Source organism: Pelophylax lessonae, assembly GCF_965119305.1.
Source record: "Pelophylax lessonae genome assembly, chromosome: 1".
NCBI lineage: Eukaryota > Metazoa > Chordata > Amphibia > Anura > Ranidae > Pelophylax > Pelophylax lessonae.
Genome location: NC_138768.1, coordinates 719,827,032 through 719,848,289, shown reverse-complemented (window position 1 = coordinate 719,848,289; position 21,258 = coordinate 719,827,032). Strand labels below are relative to the sequence as shown.

The following is a 21,258-nucleotide window of genomic DNA, read 5'->3' as shown; positions in this document are numbered from 1 at the left end:
TCAACCTGAGTAACTATGTATCTATAAAAGTGAGATCCCCAAAGATAAGCCAATACACGCATGTGACTCTGAAATATATGATAACATTAACCACTTCAGCCCCGGAAAGTTTTACCCCCTTAATGACAAGGCCATTTTTTGCGATACGGCACTGCGTTGCTTTAACTTACAATTGCACGGTCGTGCGACGATGTAGCCAAATAAAATTGATGTCCTTTTTTTCCCACAAATAGAGCTTTCTTTTGGCGGTAAAAGAGTGACAATTTTTTTTAAAAAAAAATATAAATATATTTTTTACTTTCTGCTATAAAACATTCCCAAAATAAAATAAAAAAAATCTAAATCTTTTATCAGTTTAGGCCAATTTGTATCCTGCTACATATTTTTGGTAAAAAATAAATTCCAAAAAGCATATAATAATTGGTTTGCGCAAAAGTTATAAAGTTATAGCGTTTACAAACTATGGTATAGATCATTGGACTTATTATCTTTTTTTTATTAATAATGGCGGCGATCAGCGATTGTTATCGGGACTGCGACATTGCGGTGAACAAATCTGACACTAACGTGATACTTTTTGTGGACTAGTGACATTAGTACAGAGATCAGTGCTAAATAATATGCACTGTTCATGTATAAATTACACTGGCAGGGAAGGGGTTAACACTAGGGGTGATCAAGGGGTTAAATGTGTTCCCTATTTGTGCTTTCTAACTTTGGGGGGGGGGGGGTTGGATTGAACAGAGGCAGAGGGAGATCTGTGATTCAGCTTAACTGAATTACACGATCTTTCCCTGCCTCTCTGACAGTAGAGCTGTCTTGTATTGTTTACATTCCAGACAGTTCTCCTGTCAGTCTACCGAAGATCGCGGGAGGCCGGCGGTCTCCCTCCTGCTGTGTCTAATCACAACGGGAGTGCAGCTCCGGTGGCGCGAGACCGCGTGCACATAATCACGTAGATATACGTGATTATGCGCAGCCGAGCTGCTCTGCCGCAGTAAATCTGCATGGGGCGGTTGGCAAGTGGTGATAAAGGTTCAGCTTAAAAAAAAAAAAGTCATACTTACCTGCAGTGGTTTTCCACAGAGCAGCCCTGATCCTCTTCTTTTAGGGTCCCTTGCCGGCGCTCCTGGCTCCTTCCCCTTGACCAGTGCCCCCAATAGCAAGCCGCTTGCTATGGAAGCACTGGTGCATGTTTGCTCCCAAGCCCTGCCTCATGCATCCATAAGACACATAGAGCCACGGCTTGGCCCCCTCCCTCACCTCATTGGCTTAGTGGCTGCGATTGACAGCAGCAGGAGCCAATGGTCTTAACCAATTAGGAGTGATAGACCCGGGACAGTCTAGACTCCCAAGCACATTGCTGGATTGAGAAGGGGCTCAGGTGAGTATTCGGGAAGCTGTGGGAGGAAGCAGCACACAAAGTTCTTTTTACCTTAATGCATAGGTAAAAAAAACCTTCAGCCTATACAACCACTTTAAGTAATTTTTCGTCTGCAAATCATCGAGCAGTTTTGAAAGTCCCTGATAATCTCACAGAACTTTACTCAGGAAACCTGATTTCTGAGCAGTACTTAGGTAGCCACATTCAAGACTGGATAAGCAACTATCTGAATGTTCATTAGCAATATATATCATTGGTTTTAATAAAACAATAAAACATTACTTTAGGAAAAATGAAAGTTCTGTGATAATGCTGTAACGGTTTATATAAAATAATGAAGCACTGTTATTTTTTTTTTTCAGATCACGCCAGGAAGTAAATCTTCTCTTGCTAATTTATGTCCGGGAGATGTCATAATTGCAATTGATGGATACGGTACGGAGAACATGACACATGCAGAGGCTCAGGACAGAATTAAAGCTGCAACAAACCAACTCTGCCTGAAGATTGACAGGTAATAATTCTCCATTACTGATGTTCTTTTAGACCGTGCAGCTAGAGTCTCCAGCACTCATCACATGGTAAAGTTTACTTTACAGGAGAGCTCCAGATTTAGTTTCCAAAGATCAGCAATGGTTTAGGTATCAAGGAGCAATGTCAGACATACAACCCATTGTGGTCATCTTTCTAATTATAGAAATTCAACCTATTCTCTAAATTATGATTGACAGTGCAGGTAAGACCACTTTAATAATAAAAAAAAAAATAAAAATTGCACATAAAAGTGACATGATCAGTGCATGCACCAAAAACAGCTCATCCAGAGGATTACCACATCCAACCAACAGATGTGAATGTACTCTCACTGAGATGCTGGCAGAAGAGAAAGCAATCTGGATGGATAATCTGAGGTGGATGCTGGAGAAACCAAAAGGAGATCAATTACAGAAATATTCCAAGATGGAGCCAAATAGGGGACTAAGTCTATATATGAGATGATACAATATATCTACTAAATTAACAAGTTTTAGGGTCCAAGCACCTTCACCAAAGTGAAAGAAGTGAGCTAATGTGAGCGCCTGGAAGTGCTGTGCAATGTCTGAAGCCCGGGGTTGGGGGGCTAATTAAGCTGTAACAACTGTTGCAGAGCGGGATGTAAACAAAGTTAGTTTAATAGAGATACGGTTTCACCTCATACTGACTCGGTCTGTTTTGATCCATCCTGAGACTATACTGCAGATGCTCTCCTTGTGGCTTCTTCAGCATCCACCTCAGATTAACCATCCTGATTGCTTCCTCTTCTACTGCAGATTCCTTATTGAACTGCATTTGTATCTGTTGGCGGGACATAGTATTACTCAAATGAGCTCTTTTTCTAGTGGTGTGCACCGATCACATTATTTTTATGATTTATGGATTTTTTTTTATTTCATAGTGGTCTTATCTGCACTATCCTATGCTCTCGGATTTTGTTTTTTATTTTTACATGTATTGTGGGTACTTGAAGATGTATATACAGCTTGCAAAGATATTCTGAACTGCCTCTGGAAAAGTGCAGCACAATGCCTGTGAAGATTAAATCGTAATCGCTATACAAAGCACCATAAGTTTGTGAGACAGAACATGCTGGTAAAAAACTATTCGTAGGGGTTGATTTACTAAAGGCAAATATACTGTGCACTGCAAGTGCAGTTTCTCCAGAGTCTAGTAAATGAGGTAAACTTCACTTTGCAATGAATACCCAATCACATGCAACGGAAATAAAAAAAAAAATTAAAAATAGGATTTTTGACCTACCGTAAAAAATCTATTTGTCTGATGTTCATTGACAGACACAGCTTCAGATCTAAAAAAACATTGGGTTATACTGCCACCTACAGGAGTAGGACATTAGGCAGAAAAAAAGTCTGGCTGCTCCCATGGGCAGTCCCAAGGGGTATACTCCCTCTCTCTGCTATAGGCACTCAGTTTAGTTGGCAAAAAATTTTTGGGGGAGCATACCCATGTATTTCTAAAGCTGCTGCAGCTATGAACCAAAAGACATGTATATTAAAAAAGAATAGCGCGCAAATGCAAAAGAAATTACTACCAAATCTGAAGACAATCCATAAATAAAAATGGGGGTTTGGTCCAAACCCCCATTTTTATTTATGGATTGTCTTCACATTTGGTAGTAATTTCTTTTGCATTTGCGCGCTATTCTTTTTTAATACTCAGTTTAGTTACAAGCAGTGTCAGAAGAATTACAACTTCACAGAGGGGTGGGTGCTGTGTCTGTCAATGAACATCAGAGAAACGGATTTCACGTAAGTCAAAAATCCCATTTTCTCTTTCGTTTATTGATGGACACAGCTTCAGATCTTCATACCCATTGTGACGTCCCAAAGCAGTGTTAAACATGAAGGGTGGGAACAGCAAAGAAATTCTTAAGGCTAAAACAGTAGCCAACCAGGCAACAGGAGCTAAACCGAAACAACTGGAGCCCACCTGAAAAAAACAATACATCCTCGAAAAGGATCAACAGCAGCCTGCAAAACCTTGCAGCAAAAAGAAGCATCCGCAGATGCCAACACCCACTTTTTAAAACTTTGTGAAAGTGTGCACCAATGACCAAGTGGCCACCTTGCAAACCTGCGTCACTGACGCCTGATGCCGGAAAGCCCAGGAGGCACTAAGTGCCCAAGTAAAGTGTGTATTAACAGGTAAAGGAGGAACCTGACCCTTGATGGAACAGGCCTGAATCACCGCCTGTCTGATCCATCTGGAAATGGTCCCAGAGGAAGCGGACTACCTTTTACGAGGCCCATCCTTGAGTCCAAAATGAGAGTCTGACTTCCTGAAAGACTTCCTAGCTGCCAGGTACACCCTAATTGCCCGGACCACATCCAAGGCATGCAAGGCAATTTCCTTCGGATGTTTAGGCCTGGGACACTGGGAAGGCAACACAATGTCTTCATTCAAATGAAAATCAGAGACAACCTTTGGAAGGAACGATGGACAGGGGCAAAGAACCAACTTATCACTGTGAATCACCAGATAAGGCGAAAAAACAGGATAATGCCAAAAGGTTCCGACATCCTGCACACAGAGGTTATAGCCACCAAAAAAGCCAGATTCTGGGACAGCGTAAGCAGGAGAATCTCCCGAAGGTTCTCAAAGGGAGGCTTCTGGAGGACCAAAAGAACCAAATTGAGGTCCCAAGGCAGCAACGGAGCCTGCACTGGAAGAACCAAATGTCGGACACCCTGAAGAAAGGTACGCACCAGGGAGTGTGTGGCCAAAGGTCATTGGAAGAAGACTGCCAAAACCGACACCTGGCCCTTAATGGTACCCAAGGCCAATTTCTGTTCAACCCCCCGTTGAAGGAAGGTCAAGATCCGAGCCACCGAGAAGGAGCAAGGATGAACCCCAAGAGACTCACACCACGCAATGTGGGTCTTCCATGTACGAAGGTATATCCTCCTAGAAGTAGATTTTCTAGATTTTAACAGTGTAGGAATCACCGACTCAGATAAACCTCTATACTTCAGCACCTGGCGTTCAACAGCCAACCCGTCAAAGCCAGCGACTGTAAAGCAGGATGGAAGATCGGTTCTTGGGACAGCAGATCCTTCCTGAGAGGAAGCTTCCAAGGAACGTCGGTGACCAGCCACACCAGATCAGTGTACCAAGCCCGACAAGGCCAGTCCGGAGCCACTAAGATGAGCAAAATCCCTTCTGCCTCGATCCTGCATAGAAGTCTTGGCAGAAGCTTGAGAGGAGAGAAGGCGTACATCAAAAGATACTGATCCCACTGGGCCACCAGCGCGTCTGTGACATTTGCCAGAGGATCCCTTGACCGAGCCACAAACCTCTGCCCCTCTCTGTTGAGCTGAGAGGCCAACAGATCCAACTCGGGGGTGCCCCACCGGAGACACAACTGATGAAACCCCTCCAGATGAACGAACCACTCTCCTTGGTCCAACGCCTGCCGACTGAGGTAATCTGCCTGCTAGTTTTCCACCCCGGAAATGTGTAAGGCGGAGAGGGCTGGAACTAACCGTTCTGCCCACCTTAGAATGCCAGCTAACTCCAAATCCGCCAGGACACTTCTTGTGCCCCCTTGGTGATTGACATAAGCCATGGCCAGGGCAATGTCTGATTAAATGCGCACTAGACAAAACCCTGAAGACGATCCGTCCAATGGTCCAGACACAGTCTGATCACTCTGAGTTCCATAACATTGCAGCGTCCAGATTCCCTGAGCAGAATGCTTGCCGAGGACACCTCCTCAGCCAAACAGGCTGGTATTCGTGGTGACCACTGTCCAATACAAGGGGAGGAAGGATTTGCCCAGTTGAAGTGCCGAAGAATGAAGCCACCATATCAGGGACTCCCTCATTCGCCGACGCAGTCGGATCTGATTGTTCAGAGACTGCAGAGTCTTTTCCCATTTGGTCAGAATCTCCCTTTGCAGGGACCTCATATGAAACTGTGCAAACTGAACCGCCTCAAAGGTAGACACCATCAGGCCCAGCAGCCACATGCAAGTCCTGAGGGAAGAACATCTGTTGTACAGTAGGAGACGAATTGCAGCCTGCAATTACTAGAGTTTGTCCAGAGGAAGGAGCACTCTGGCTAAGGCAGAGTCCAGAGTCAGACTCAGATAGTCCTGCTTTGTAGATGGAACCAGGGTAGATTTCTGGAAATTCAGAATCCAACCAAACTTCGCAGAGTTTGTATTGTGATCTCCGGGTTTTCCACTAGAGAAGAAGAAGACTCCGCTCCTCTAAGGAGCAAGCCCAAGTAGCCCAGTACTGCGATCCCCCGTTGGCATAGCAAAGCTAGCACCGGGGCTAAAATTTTTGTGAAGACCCGAGGAGCAGAGGCGAGACCAAGGGGTAACGCCACAAACTGATAATGCTCCTCTCCCACAGCAAAACTGAGGAAGTGCTGGTGACTGTCACATATTGGAATGTGCAGGTAAGCATCCTTGATGTCGATAGAGGCGAGGAAATCCCCCTGACACAAGGATGCCACCACCATGCAAATGGACTCTATTCTGAACTTCTGCACCCGCACAAAGCAGTTAAGCGCCTTGAGGTCCAGGAATGGAATCTAATCGATCACCCGGCGGAACACCCCCCTGGCCCCCATCGCCAGCATAGTGCCCTGCCCCCACCCCAGGAGGTGGACCAGGCCACCCAAATAGCCCCAACATATGTGGAGGGGGGTTAGGATGGGGACAGATGACAGGGGGGTTGCCTGACGGGAAGGAGGGCAGCCCAGGGGTCCGACCGTCCCAAGGAGGGGCCCACATTCACCCCAAAATCCACCAGGGGGAGAGAGGGGACAGCTCCTTACCATACCAGGAAACAGGCAGGCACCACTCCAGACAGAACCCCTCTCCATCGAAATGGAGGGGCTGTCGGCCAGGAAGAACGCTGCGACTCGAGCCTAGACCTGGTCGTATGCAACCTTGCGAGGTGTTTAACTCACAGGCCAGTCCCCTGTCCAGTAGGGCTATGTCGTGGCAGACCTAGCGCGAAGCTGAGGTCCCCGCGCCCTCGCTGGCCAGACTGGGATGACCACTGGATCTAGATTATCCAGCCCGTCGCCCAGTCCGGCAGTTGATTGTAGATCTCACAGGAAAAATCCAGGAGAAAAAAAAAATTCTATCTAAAAAGAAAAAATTGCCAAGACAAAAGATCCCAGCAAGGAACTAGGTCCTTTCTCCAGACTAGGCACAAAAAACTGAGTGCTTATAGCAGAGAGAGAGAGAGAGAGAGTGTACTCTCTGGGACTGCCCATGGGCATAGCCAGACTTTTTTTCTGCCTAGTGTTCTACTTTTGTAGGGGCAGTGTGACCCAACAGTTATGAAGATCTGAAACAACATTTTTGCTTGAACATGATTGGATGATAGAAACCGTCAGAGCTTCCCCTAATTTCAGAGCTTCCCTTCAGATCTAGAGCAACTGTACATTTGCCTTTAGTAAATCAACCTCCCCATATAAGGGATTTATTTTTACATATCTCTATAGTGCAATGTTGTATGAAAAATGGACTCTGAAATAACATTTTAAAATAAAAATAAACATGTATTGATTGTTGTTCTTTTTTTTTTTTTATTTACTTCTAGAGCAGAAACTAGAATGTGGTCCCCACAAATGTGTGAAGATCCTTATAAGGTTAACCTTGAAGCTGAACCACAGGTAAAACTATCAACCCGTGTATGGGTTTTGCAATTCATTTTTAATTGTGCATGTTAAATAGGCCAGTTTTTCTAATAAAATACTCCAGTGCTTTTAATTGGCAGACTATGTCAAGAAATATTTTGTATTTTTTTTTTAATTCAGAATTTCTTATGGAAAACATTTTAGATTATAAGACTTTCAGAAATAAGCTGTTTTACAGTGTTTCACAAAAATGAGTACATGCCTCACATTTTTGTAAATATTTTATTTTATCTTTTCATGTGACAACACTGAAGAAATTGCACTTTGATACAATGTAAAGTAGTAAGTGTACAGCTTGTATAAGTGTCGGTTCACACTAGGGCGACACGACTTCGGGCGAGTTATGCCGTCGCCCGTGCACCGCGACTTCGGCGCGGCTTGCAACGACTTCACATAATGGAAGTCAATGCAAGTCACTCCAATGTCACCCGAAGTAGTACAGGAACCTTTTTCTAAGTCAGAGCGACTTGAGTCGCTCCTATTAGAACGGTTCCAATTGCACAGCACGGTCCGCTACTTGTCAGGCGACCAAGTTGCCTGACAAGTCGGAACAGTGTGAACCGGCACTAACAGTGTAAATTTGCTGCCCCTTCAAAATAACTCAACACACAGCCATTAATATCTAAACCACAGGGTGCCAGCCAGCCAGTGGCTGGATCACTAACCCTATATAGAAGGATCACATGGGCTTTATAATCATTCCAGGGAGAAGAACGGTCAGCTGTGTTTACAACAGTTGACCATTCTTCTCTCTCAGTAGGGAACAATCTCAGGTGTCAGACGGCAATCAGAGCCGCCTGCCCGCTGCATCGGCTTCCCACGCTCGCCCCCTAGCCTCCTGCTTGCGACCGATGTATAGCTACGTCGGTTTGCCCAGGAGCGGCTGCCTGCTGCAGTATAACTGCGGCATGCGGTAAGAAAGTGGTTAAAAGAGGCTTCCTTCTGGGACGACAGCCATGCAGACCAATTTGATGCAGTGTGTGGCGTATGGTCTGAGCACTGACAGGCTGACCCCCCACCCCTTCAACCACTGCAGCAATGCTGACAGCACTCATGCGTCTATTTCCCAAAGACAACCTCTGGATATGACGCTGAGCACGTGCACTGAACTTCTTTGTACGACCATGGTGAGGCCTGTTCTGAGTGAAATCTGTCCTGTTAAACCACTGTATGGTCTTGGGCACCATGCTGCAGCTCAGTTTCAGGGTCTTGCCAATCTTCTTATAGCCTGGGCCATCTTTATGTAGAGCAACAATTCTTTTTTTCAGATCCTCAGAGAGTTCTTTGCCATTAGGTGCCATGTTGAACTACCAGTGACCAGTATGAGAGAGTGAGAGTGATAACACCAAGTTTAATATCAAACAAAAAATGGTGCAATGCACCTATCTCCTGCACTCAGGGAAGGGACCTTCTGACCAGCTTGAGCCACACACATGCGGCTACCAGCGACTATACACTTGGCTTCTCCTAAATGCTTTAGCCTTGCAGACCCTTCAAGACCAGGGTGATCCAAAATCATTGCAATCAAATTACAAACACAAGGGAGCACCGGCCTAGCGTATTATCCTCCATAAAAGGCTTTATTAAATACAGAATTAAAAATACTCACATTCAAGTTCTTGGTAAGTGCATATCACAACACTGAGTTGCTGTCAGCGTCAGAAACGGAAGATGTACCGTCCTCAGTAGCTTTAAATGGCTTACGCGTTTCGAGGCTTAGCCTCTTCTTCAGAGCCTGAACTTATTTGTGAGTATTTTTAATTCTGTATTTAATAAAGCCTTTTATGGAGAATAATGTGCTAGGCCGGTGCGCCCTTGTGTTTGTATTTTGACCAAGTTTACTACACCTGCTCCTCATTCACACCTCAGAACTTGTAACTCTAATGAGTCGCAATACTCCGGGGAGGGAAAATGGCTATTTGGGTCCAATATGGACATTTTCACTTAGGGGTGTAGCCACTTTTGTTGCCAGCGGTTTAGACATTAATGGCTGTGTGTTGAGTTATTTTGAGGGGACAGTAAATGTATACTATTATACAAGCTGTACACTCACTACTTTACATTGTAGCAAAGAGTCATTTCTTCAGTGTTGTCACATGAAAAGATATAATAAAATATTTACAAACATGTGAGGGGTGTACTCACTTTTGTGAGATACTGTACTAAAAGAGAAAATAATAAAGTTATCATTGTCACCTTTATACAATCAGGAAAAAAAAACGTTTTTTTAATCCTCCTAAAATTGTTTGAATATTGGAAGTAGACAGATTCTACATAAAAAAACTGGCATTGGATTTGCACAAAAATAGTGCAGGAACCTTTTTTTTCCCCGCACTGGAATCGGATCGCATGGGTGTTCACACCTATGCGAGCTGATTCCTGTCCGAATTCACAGTTCGTACTGTGATCTGCGAACTGATCTGAGGGTGTCATTAACTTTATATTGACACCTGCAGTGGTTCGCAGAAGGCAGTGTGAACTGTCTGTGAAGGAGATGCGATATGGGAACCGGCACTGGAATGGCATATGTGTGAACCGGGGCTACAACTGTTAGCATGCAATGTAGTAATAATGGCTACCCCCTCTCCCCACCCCTCCCATCCCCTCCCTTAGCAGTCTGTAGTTGTGACCTTCTGCTTCCATCTTGGCCTAAATTGGCTAAGTTTATGTCCAAATGTTAGACCTAGAGCCTGGTCTCTCAGGACAGCACCTCAAGAGTTCCTGACTCCCCACTAGGTGTTCCTCGGCTGGAGGAAACACAAAAACTGATGGGCTGTGGGGAGAAGCCTCCTTTTAAAGTTTGGTGGATGTGGTGTTTCCTGTTGGCAAGTGGGAGGAGCCATCTCTCAAGGTGCTGCCCTGAAAGACGTTTAGGGAAAACTGGTGCAGCTCTGCATAGAAACCAATCAGATTTGTCAAAGCTTAAGGCCCCTTTCACACAGGTAGACCGTTCAGATCCGCCTGTCCGTTTTTTTGGCGGATCTGAACGGTCCCCCCATGCATCTCTATGGGGGATCGGATAGCAGCGGAGACATGTCCACTGACATCCGATCCGTCAAATCGGATCGTCAAACCGACGGTCCGTTCCCATCCGATTTCCCCCATAGAGATGCATGGGGAACTGACAGCTGTGTCTCCGCACACAGAGCGGAGACACAGCTGTCATCCTCCTGCTCAGCGGGGGATCGGCGGCTCGATCCCCTGCTGGGAAAAACGGAATCCGTCCGACGGACGGATAGTGTGAAAGGGGCCTTATCCAGCAAGCTGAAGTTTGAAGCTAATTGGCTACCATGCACAGCTGCACCAGCTTTTGCACTCTCCAGTTTTAGTAAATCAACCCCATTGAGTATCACCATATACTCAAACACCATGTTTGCACAATCACATTCTAACCAACACATTGCTACTAAGCTCTGTATTTATTTAAAACAGCAATGCTTCTAATGTGCATTAAATGGAAACAATCCAGTCATTGTAAAAGGTTTCTTTTTTAAGCATGAAAACACAAACATACATGCTTATATCCTAGCAGCCTAAGGCTCCTTTCACACGGCCGCTCCGTGTGAAAGGTCCGCTGCGGGCCTTTTTTTTTTTTTTCTCCACGGAGCGGATGACATTTCTGTCATCCGCTCCGTGTGCCCGCATATCATCCCATCTGTTTGCGGATGATATGCAGACCTAATGTAAGTCTATGGCATTGCGGATGTCAGCGGATGACACCGCTGACATCCGATTTTCCTTCCTTTCCGTTTTTTACACGGAAGGAAAAATGGGGTTCTGTTCCATTCGTAAAAACGTAACAGAACTGACAGGAGGAAAATCGGGTGTCAGCGGATGGTATTCCGCTGACATCCGCAGTGCCATTCACTTACATTATGTCCTCAAATCATCCGCAAACGGATTGGATGATTTGCGGACACACAGAGCGGCCGTGTGAAAGGACCCTAACATAGTTTGAAAAGAGTGCAAAACATTTTATGTACTACATATCTAAACAAAAAACAAATAGTATGTATTGACGCTTATCGGTCCTTAGGTGTGTTGGCTACATTTGTTTTCTTTTGTTAGCTTTTCTCTCCTGTTTATTCCCACTCTGTTATTTTTCCAGGAACACAATTCCTGACAGCAAGCATTTACTGCACTGTTATCAGGACTACAGAACACTACCTCCTCTTCTCATTACTTTTACACTGTGTTCACCTATCCAGTTTATTTACGGTCAATTATTCACTGACATATGCACCTTTTCATTTATATATGTCTACTGAAATTGTAATTATTCATTTATATTGTGATACAGTAAGATTTTTCATACATACTTCTTAACTGTTTACTTTCTGGATAATACATGATTAGCACAGCACAATTTCTATATATTGATTTTCGTATTGGGTATCAAAGTACTGTGCCAATAGTTCTCTTTATTTTTAGCCAAAGTGCAGATTTTTGCATTTTCTATTTTTAATGCAGCCACTAAATCTAAGGACTTAAAACCTGTGCTATATAACATTTTTGTTTTGTGGTTTAGATATTCTTTAAAACCATGAGGTTATATTTAGCCTTTGTAAGCAGACACTGTACAGGGTGAACAATGTGTGTGGCTTGCTTGTGTGTTTAATCTGCATGATCTGCAGTGTGGTGTGTTTTATCCAAATGTATACAGGAGTTCAAACCTATTGGCACTGCTCATAACCGAAGAGCACAACCTTTTGTAGCAGGAGCAAACATTGGTGACAAAAAGCAGGTAGTGAGTGCTTCCTATAATACCCCAATTGGGCTATATTCATCCGGCAACATCAAAGATGCATTCCATGGACAGATGAGGGGTCTGATTCCTAATGCAGATGAAATGTAAGTATTTTACATGCATGCCAGCAAGCACCTTTTCTGCATGGAAATTTGACGATTATGATATTTTAGATAACTCCAAAACAACAAAAAAAGTATACTGTGTTGTTTCAAACAAATGCTGTTGTTGTCCAGTTTAAATAAAAAGCTAAGATAAAATAGTGATACTGAAAAAATACTGCATCACACATTTTTTATTTTCTTCAGTAAAATATTTAAACTGGAAAAAAGCACATAGCAGGGGAGTATAGCTACAGTATGTGACGTATGCAATGTGATCATAAAAATAACTCCTGACATTTTTGTTATATGGTTTTGGAAAGAGTGGCAAAGTATTAGAAGACATCCCTTCATTCTTCTGCCAGTGACCGATGTTACTGGCATAGCTAGTGAGGGTAATTTTCCATATAGGTATATAGACACCAATAAAAACCTGACAGAGGTCCTAAAGTATAACTAATGGAAAAACTTTTTTTTCTACTTTTTGAGAGTGGAGAGGGATTAAAACACCTGTCAGTTTTTACTGCTGTCTGTGCCCCCATTACGGAAAATCACCCTCATTATTTGTCCTGTTTATCATTATCATCGAAAGTTAAAGTGGAGTTCCACCCTTTTTTGCAACTTTAGTGATTCCTGGAATGCTCACTATGCTGATCAACAATTGGGCATTTTCAATTTTTTTCGGGGGTCCCTTACCTTATTTTCAGGGCATTTTTTATTGTACTTCCTCCTTCTCCCCCCTCTGTGGCCACGGCCACCGACATCACTTCTGCCTTTGCATTGCATCCTGGGAGCTGCTTGTCATCACTCTCAGGAGGCTGGAATCAGGAAGAACTCCCAGAACACTCCCTGGAATCAGGAAGAAGGACACAGCAGATTACACTGCGGCTTCAGATGCCCACATCCAAGATGGCCGCACCCAGACAGCGTTTTTAAAAATAAGATTTTGACTAAAATCCAATACTATACACCTTGTAAGTATAAGAATAGCGGTTCTGTAAAGGGCGATGGATTAGTATTATAGGGGTATTTTTAGTTAAAAAAGGCATTTGAGGCCGGAACTCCGCAGTAAAAGAAACTCCCAAACTTTGGGTTGACCCCAGAAAAGTAATAGAGGGGAAATCTTCCATTGAGGACACTAGCTTTAGTGACCTGGGAGTCCCCCAATGAATTTCCCTAATTTGCAGGAATTTCCTCTCACTTCCTGTTTGGCTATGGGACAGGAAGTGAAGGGAAATCTCCACAATGGGACACGTCTGACAGGGGTTACAACCCTCCCTTGCTCTATCCGAAATGGAAAAAAAAAAAAGTTTTGCCTCATATATTTTTGCACTTTATTGAAAAACATACATTTTTAAATGAAAAAAGAAGATTATCCGCGCTTCCCAAAATATGTAGCAGCCAGCATTAATCACAGAAATGATATAGAATAATGTAAATAAATAAATGCAGCGCTTAGTAAAGTCCACAGTGCAATATAAGTCCACACTAGGATAATATGTGAAGAATCCAGAATCACAGAATCATGAGGGACACCTTGACACGTGAAGAATCCAAAAGCACAGAGTCACAAAGGACACCTTGACACATGAAGTTATAAGAGCGGTAGTTTATGAAAATGGAGCAATCAGAACGTCCACCACACAGAAAATAACGATTGGCCTCTTACCAGATCCTAATGATCACTGCTCACACAGTGATCAGAAGTGCCTTGAGATAGTAATAAAGATCAGCCTTAGGCAACTGATGTAAATCCAGGATCTTCCAGGGCAAGATGATACAAGATAGTAGCTCTCCCATGAATCAAAAAAGACAAAGGAGGACAAATCGTGTAGATACACTCACCATAAAGGCAATAAAATACACTTTAAAATGTATCAGAACGGGCAATTAATGGTATGTGAGCCGATTTACAGCAGTGTTTCTTCCGGCTTGTGACGTCGGTTCACGAACAGAACTCCGCCTACATGTTTTGCAGGCAACTGCGTCATCAGGCGGGGAGGGGGGGACATTCATTTTTTTAATTGAATTTATCATGGGAGAAATCCCCTTATATGGTAATAACAGTTAGGGCGGCTGATAAGGCAGTACAGCCAGCCCTGCTGTATTGGGCCCAGGCCCCATCACTTCAAAAGGGGGGCCCGGGCAACTGCTGAGCAGGAGGGCCAGCTGTACTGTCTTATTGCAGACACCAATCCTCTTCTGCCTCCCCCTTCAGCGCTGCTAGCTTCTCCTCCTCTTTCTCCCAATGGCTGCACTGCAGGGGGATTTGCCATGGCACATGTGCCCCTTCCATTTTCTGTCCAGACCCCCCTGTGTTTCCCTTTCCCCCACAGCACCCATGGCCTCCCTCCTCTCCTCTCCTGCCGGCAGCTGCTATGGGCACACAGAGAGATGTTTCAGGATGGAGAGCAGAAAAAGGGATCGGTAAACATGTCATTTACTGGCCTCTTCCTTTCCTGAATGAACACAGTGAGCAATCTCTACCAATCCCTCCTGTGTTCATTCATCACTGAAGCATAGTAAACTGTGTTTACTATGCTTCAGTTTGTGAATGAGCAGGATGCCCCAGAGCACTTCCTATTTATTCATTTATGCAGCTGAGGCTGCATAGAAAGGAGATCATAAATCTATGTTTTCAGTCACTTTCGGCCTGGGGGGGCCTGGTAAGGTAGGCTGTATGGGGCCCCGTGATTTCTAACAGCAACTCTGACAACAGTCAATAGGACAAGAAAAAAATCCTCAAAGGAGACAGAGATATCAATTAGAATCAATCCCAAAAGAGTTAAAATAAGGATTACATTTCATGAATGTCCCAGTTTTAATCTGAATTTCAGTGATATTTCTGGTGATTTATTTTCCTGAATGGCCCTGGCAGCTTCTGCCATTCATAATACCTGCTTCTTACCTTGATTGCCAGCGCCAGCAGTACTCTGCCTTCTTTGTGTCCCAGGTACCAAGGTTACTGAGAGCTACTGCTGTTTATTTCCATCTGTTCCACACTCTATCCAAAACCTAAAAAGATCTTTCAACTTCAGCATTTTTTAAGGCTCCATTCACACTTGTGCGACTTTTTACATCAAAGTCACATGACAAGTCGCAGCCCATTCTTTTCAGTGGCACCTGTTCAAATCAGTGTGACTTAAAGAGTGGCAACGACTTTGAAAAGGTGCCTGCACTACTTTGGTGTGACTTTTGATGTGACTTTGGCCCAGAGAATGTAAAGTTTAATCAAAAGTCGCACCAAAAGTCGCAATGGAAATCGTGCAACTTTGGAAGATGCGCTAAAGTGAATGGAGCCTAAGAGGAAACATACTGTAAGCATACTTTATACAAGCACAGATTTATACATTGCCATTTTTGTTACAAATTATTTTGAAACATTTTACTCTTTGTTGTCGCATTTAACTGGTTGATGTTAACATTTTTTTTCCCTACTTAGCTGAATTATAACAAACATTTTTTGTCCTACAGGATTTGGCCTACTTTGAACACAAGCATAATATCAGGCCTAAGCCTTTTATACTCCCAGGCAGAAGCAGGTTAAAAATGATTTTAGTTCTGTGTGTTGTGTGCATGTTAACAGCAATCAACAAAAAATGTGTACATAAAGTTACCAATATCAGAAAGTTACAAACACAAGCTATCTCATAGGTAATTGAAGGAGGAGTATTTGTTAACCAGTTTTTTTACTGCGGCAGGGTGGCTCGTACAGGCAAAATTACGTAGATCTACGTCGCTCGCCTGGAAGGACCTAGGGGGTGACCGCGCGCCGCCGGCGGCGCGCTCCCGCCCCCGATTGTCAGCGGGGAAGCTGATGCCTGTGTCAGGCGGCTCCGATTGCCGACTGACACCCACAGTCACCCCCGCTGAGGGAGAAGAACGGTCGGCTGTTGTAAACACAGCTGACCGTTCTTCTCCCTGAAATGATCACAGAGCTCATGTGATCCTTCTATATAGGATCACAGGTCTCTGTGGTCATCTCAGAAGCCACACTCCCCCCCCCCCCCCCCCCCACAGTTAGAATCACTTCCCTAAGGTCACATTTAACCCATTGATACTGTTAGCCCCTTCCCTGCCAGTGTCATTATTACAGTAACAGTGCATATTTTTAGCACTGATTACTGTAGTAATGTCACTGGTCCCCCCAAAAGTGTCAGAAGTGTCAGTTAGGGGTCCGATCTGTCCGCTGCAGTGTCGCAGTCCTGCAAAAAAAAAATCACAGATCGCCACCATTACTAGTAAAAAACAAAACAATAAAAATGAAATAAATCTTTCCCGTAGTTAGTAGACGCGATAACTTTTGCGCAAACCAATCAAAATACGCTTATTGCGATTTTCTTTTTTTTACCAAAAAATTGGTTTTTTTTTTTGGGAATGTCATACAGCAGAATGTGAAAAATATTTTTTTCAAAAATTGTCGCTCTTTTTTTGTTTATAACGCAAAAAATAGAAATCGCATAGGTGATCAAATACCACCAAAAGAAAGCTGTATTTGTGGGGGAAAAAAAGGAAAAATTTAGTTTGGGTACATCGTCGCATGACCGCACAATTGTCCATTAAACCGAATCGCAAAATAGGGCCTGGTCATGAAGGGGGCAAATCCTTCCGGTCTTAAAGTGGTTAGGTGACACTAAACGATCTCATTCTCCAAAAAGTAATCCACACATATTCACTACCTAATGGCTCTGCAATCTATTTTTTTATGTTTTGACTTCTTGTAATGTCTTCCAAGTACTCCCGAACCTCTCCTTTCCTCTCTCACCTGTGTTTGTTTGAAAGAACCAGTGCACGTTAGTTGCGGTCATATGCACTGCTCTATGCAAACTCCAATACCAAGTCTATCTAATGGCCATTCTCTAACAGGAAGTGGAATCACAGCAGCAAAAAAAGGATTTGGAGATTTGGAGGAGGTTTGGAGCAATGGAATATTTTTTTTTGGAATTAAGAATATATACTTAAAGGATAAGTTCACCTTTGAGAACATGTTACATGTTCCACCCATTTTTTTAGGGTGGAACTAACATGTAACATGTTCCCAATGCTGCAGCGGCTGCCCGATTCTCCCCCCGACAGCAATATGGGAAGAAGTTCCGTGTAATTAATTTCATACAGCTCTGTGTAAAAGCTGCCTTATGCTTTTAAATGTAATGGGTTATAATATACCTTTAAACTACATTTTATTAGAAGGTGCTGACACTTTCTTTTAACCACTTGCTGACTGCCCTATTGCAATTGTACTGCTACAGGGCAGCAGCTGTGCGCCGTATCAGACGGGCCGCTTCTGCTGTGAATATTGACAACAGAAGTCGATCTGCAGGTGCTGGGCACTTGATGTCTGCTGGCACCCGCCGATCGTCAAGCAGAGACTTAGAGAGCTCTGCCTATGTAAACAAGGTAGAGTTCCGTTTTGACAGGGGGGAAGGGATGGATTTTGTTTTTCTGCAAAGCAGAGACTAAAATCCATATCTTCCCCTAGTAAAAGCAGCACACATAGTAAACACAAACACTGGTCAGGCACACAGGTAACCCTTTGATCGCCCTAGATGTGTAACCCCTTCCCAGCCAGTGTCATTAGTACAGTGACAGTGCATATTTTTAGCACTGATCTTAATCTGTATTAATGTCACTGGTTCCCGCAAAGTGTCAGTTAGTGTCCGATTGTCCAACGCAATGTTGCAGTCCTGCTATAAGTCACTGATCGCCGCCAATACTAGTATACAAAAAATAAATTAAAATTCCAGAATATATCCAATAAGTTTGTAGACGCTGTAACGTTCGAGTAAACCAATCAATATACGCTTATTGGGATTTTTTTCACCAAAAGCACATAGCAGAATACATATTGGCATAAATTTATGAAGAAATTCGATTTTTTACATTTTTTTATTGAATGTGTATTATAGCAGAAATTATTTTTCTCAAAATTTTCCACCAAAAGAAAGCTCTATTTGTGGGGGGAGAAAAATGACAAACTTTTTTTGGGTACAGCGTAATGGTCAGTTGACGCAACGCAGTGCCGTATTGCAAAAGCTGGCCTGGTCATAAAGGGAGCTACAGTAAATCTTCCGGAGGTCAGCTGGTTAATAATGGAACCAGAATAAGAATGAGAGCGACGTAACCCAATTTTTTCAAATTTGGTTTATTAGATTTAGCTTTTAGTATAAAAATACTGCCCCCAACCCACACCCTGCTTGCATGGCATTTGATCTCTTCATCTAATCTGTGCATGATCTACTGAGTATATAAATCTCTATTATTTTCCTCTAACTGCATGCATTCACTCTGAGCATTTTGTAGACACATCATCTAATAGTTTTGCATCTCTTTTCTATTTCACTGTTCCCACCCTCCTCTTTCACTGGTGTTGTGTCACAGTGGATGCAGCACCCCTTCAGGCTTTGATCCTGGCAGCGGACGCAGCACTCCTTCCACAGCAAGCACTGTCGGCACTATAGATCCTGGTGAGCTCAAAGCTGCCTCTAGAATTGCACCTAACATTCCCTTGGAAATGGAGCTCCCTGGTGTCAAGATTGTTCACGCCCAGTTTAATACACCAATGCAACTCTATTCTGATGACAATATTATTGAGAGCCTACAAGGGCAGGTGTCCACCATCCTAGGGGATAAACCAATAAGGTACATAATATGTTTAGCTTCAAATGTATGAATTCATCTTTTTTCCTTAAAAAAAAAAAAAAAAAAAAAAAACATAATTGCATGCTACAAATAAGGAATAATTTAATTTCAATTATTCAATTAAGGTAATACATTAAATTCAATTATAAACTGGAGGTGGAAAACAGTACCCCCACAAAAATGCAATGCAACACAAAACTTTTAACCTGAGAGCCATCAGTTGAATATGGCAGTAACTAGATGTTCAATTCTACTTACCTGATCGGTATACTTTAAAAACGAACTCCAGCTATGGCAATTGTTTTAGCTCTGATCTAGGTAAGTATGTATTGTATGTACCCTACCTGTGGAACCTTTGTTAAAGCTGGAAATCACTGTAAAAAAGGTACAGCTACTACAGTGCTCTCCACTAGCTCCTGTGCTGAGCGGTTTCCCTGCCGCATTGTGAACACAGGAGTAGGGATCGACCGATTATCGGCAAAGCCGACATGTCGAGGGCCGGTATGTACTTTTCCCGATATATCGGAATCGGCCCCCGGAGGTTACCGATATTGCCGATATTTCTGGAATGTGCATGTACCGGGGTGATGCCTGCAGCTAAAGGTATCACCCCGGTACCGGTATCCATAGCCGACGGTCGGCTGTCTTTTAATGACAACCGATGCGGCTGAGAAGCCGCTTGGCTGTCATTACAAGGAGCGGGAGGGGACGTCCCACGCCTTCCGTGGCTCGCCCGGGTCTCCTGTCCCACCGGGAGACCCAGGCAACCAGCCTGCATGGCCGTCGAAGACCCGATCAAAGCCGCATTCGGCTCTGATGGGGTCTCCATGCAAAAATTTGGAAGTGATGTCATGAGGGACATCACTTCCAGGTACTGTCTGGCGCCAGATTAAAATAAATGACAGCATTCAAAACAGCCAAACTTGCGTTTTGAATGCTTTTAAGTGCAGAGGAGTGGTCCCTCAACAAAAGTACCTGTCCGTACATGGCATGGACCTAACAGCAGGGAGTTTAACACACTGTGGGTGCTTGTATATCTGACAAGCCGAGTGCTGGCAGTCAGATGGAAGCAATCCGGCAGCTATGCAGCCATCCAATTGCTTTCTATTACCCCCAATAAAGGCCCCACCCCCGCTATGAATTCCGGGCTGTGTGCACCCATCAGCGTGCCTGGCAACAGGCATGGCAGATAGAGGGGAGGAACCCGAGCAGACGTGCATCTGCTCTCATCTCCTTCTTGCTGACCTGGAAGCGACGTTAAAAACCCCACTTCCGGATCCTTGTGTCACTTTCCTCGGCCTGTATGGCTGGGCAAGAATAGAATGCAGTGCGATCTGAACTGCATTAGATTCATTGGAGGACAGGGGAGACATCAGAGGTATTTTAGAGAATATTTTTAAAGAGAACCAGTCACCAAAAATCATGGCAAAAAAAGTTTAAAATTGTAAAAAAAAAAAAAAAAAAAAAGAAGACGTGTGAAAAGGCCTTGCAGGCCTTGTGTTTGACACATGTGCTCTAAACTGATGACCTGTAGGGGCTTTTAAAACGTTGCCTATGGAAAATATAGGGTACTGAAGTCAAAGGCATGGGCAATTTTAAACCTTGAAATTTTGGGTATCTATTTACTCTACTTAATTTATTGCATTTTTTATTGCATTTTTGTGCTCTAATATTTAATTTTAGTGTATTTTTACTGAAAGTTTGCATTTCTTAGACCTTTGTGCTAATACTGTGTAACATAAAAATGTGGAACTACAACCATTTTATTCTCCAGGATGACCGCTATCGGAAAATAAATTATATTTTGGGGGTTTTATGCAATCCTTATTTTTTAAATGCGTGGAAAAGACGTAAAAACTGCACTGGCAGTAAAAGGTAAAGCCCTGTACACACAGGCCAAATGTCAGGTGACATAGGCTGGTTCAATAAAAACCGGTCAATATTCAGCATGTGTGTAAGGAAGCCGGTCCGACAGAAGCCGGCTGTTTGGCCCGCTTCTACCGGACAAGCATGCTGAAAAACCAGCAGCCGACCGACTCCCGATCAGCACTCTCTGCCAATGGCTGACCAGAGTGTTCTGGCGGGGGACTTCCCCCCTGTCAGAACACAAAAGAACAGGAGGGGAGATTTCTGTACTAACATTGGATCAGCCCGCTGGGTTGAATAAAAAA

General features: G+C 43.6%; 1 protein-coding gene across 2 annotated transcripts in view; it reads left to right on the top strand.

Moving 5' to 3' along the window:
* Nucleotides 1-21,258, top strand: part of PDLIM3 (PDZ and LIM domain 3) — a 67,847-nt gene that overhangs the window by 36,643 nt on the left and 9,946 nt on the right. The window contains exons 2-5 of one of the 2 annotated variants that reach the window (XM_082264242.1): nucleotides 1,747-1,898; nucleotides 7,504-7,576; nucleotides 15,923-15,990; nucleotides 18,827-19,087. In XM_082264242.1, coding sequence (XP_082120368.1) covers nucleotides 1,747-1,898; nucleotides 7,504-7,576; nucleotides 15,923-15,990; nucleotides 18,827-19,087 — 554 coding nt within the window. Of the gene's footprint in view, nucleotides 1-1,746; nucleotides 1,899-7,503; nucleotides 7,577-12,263; nucleotides 12,452-15,922; nucleotides 15,991-18,826; nucleotides 19,088-21,258 lie in introns of both variants that reach the window. The other variant, XM_082264243.1, reaches the window with a different exon arrangement.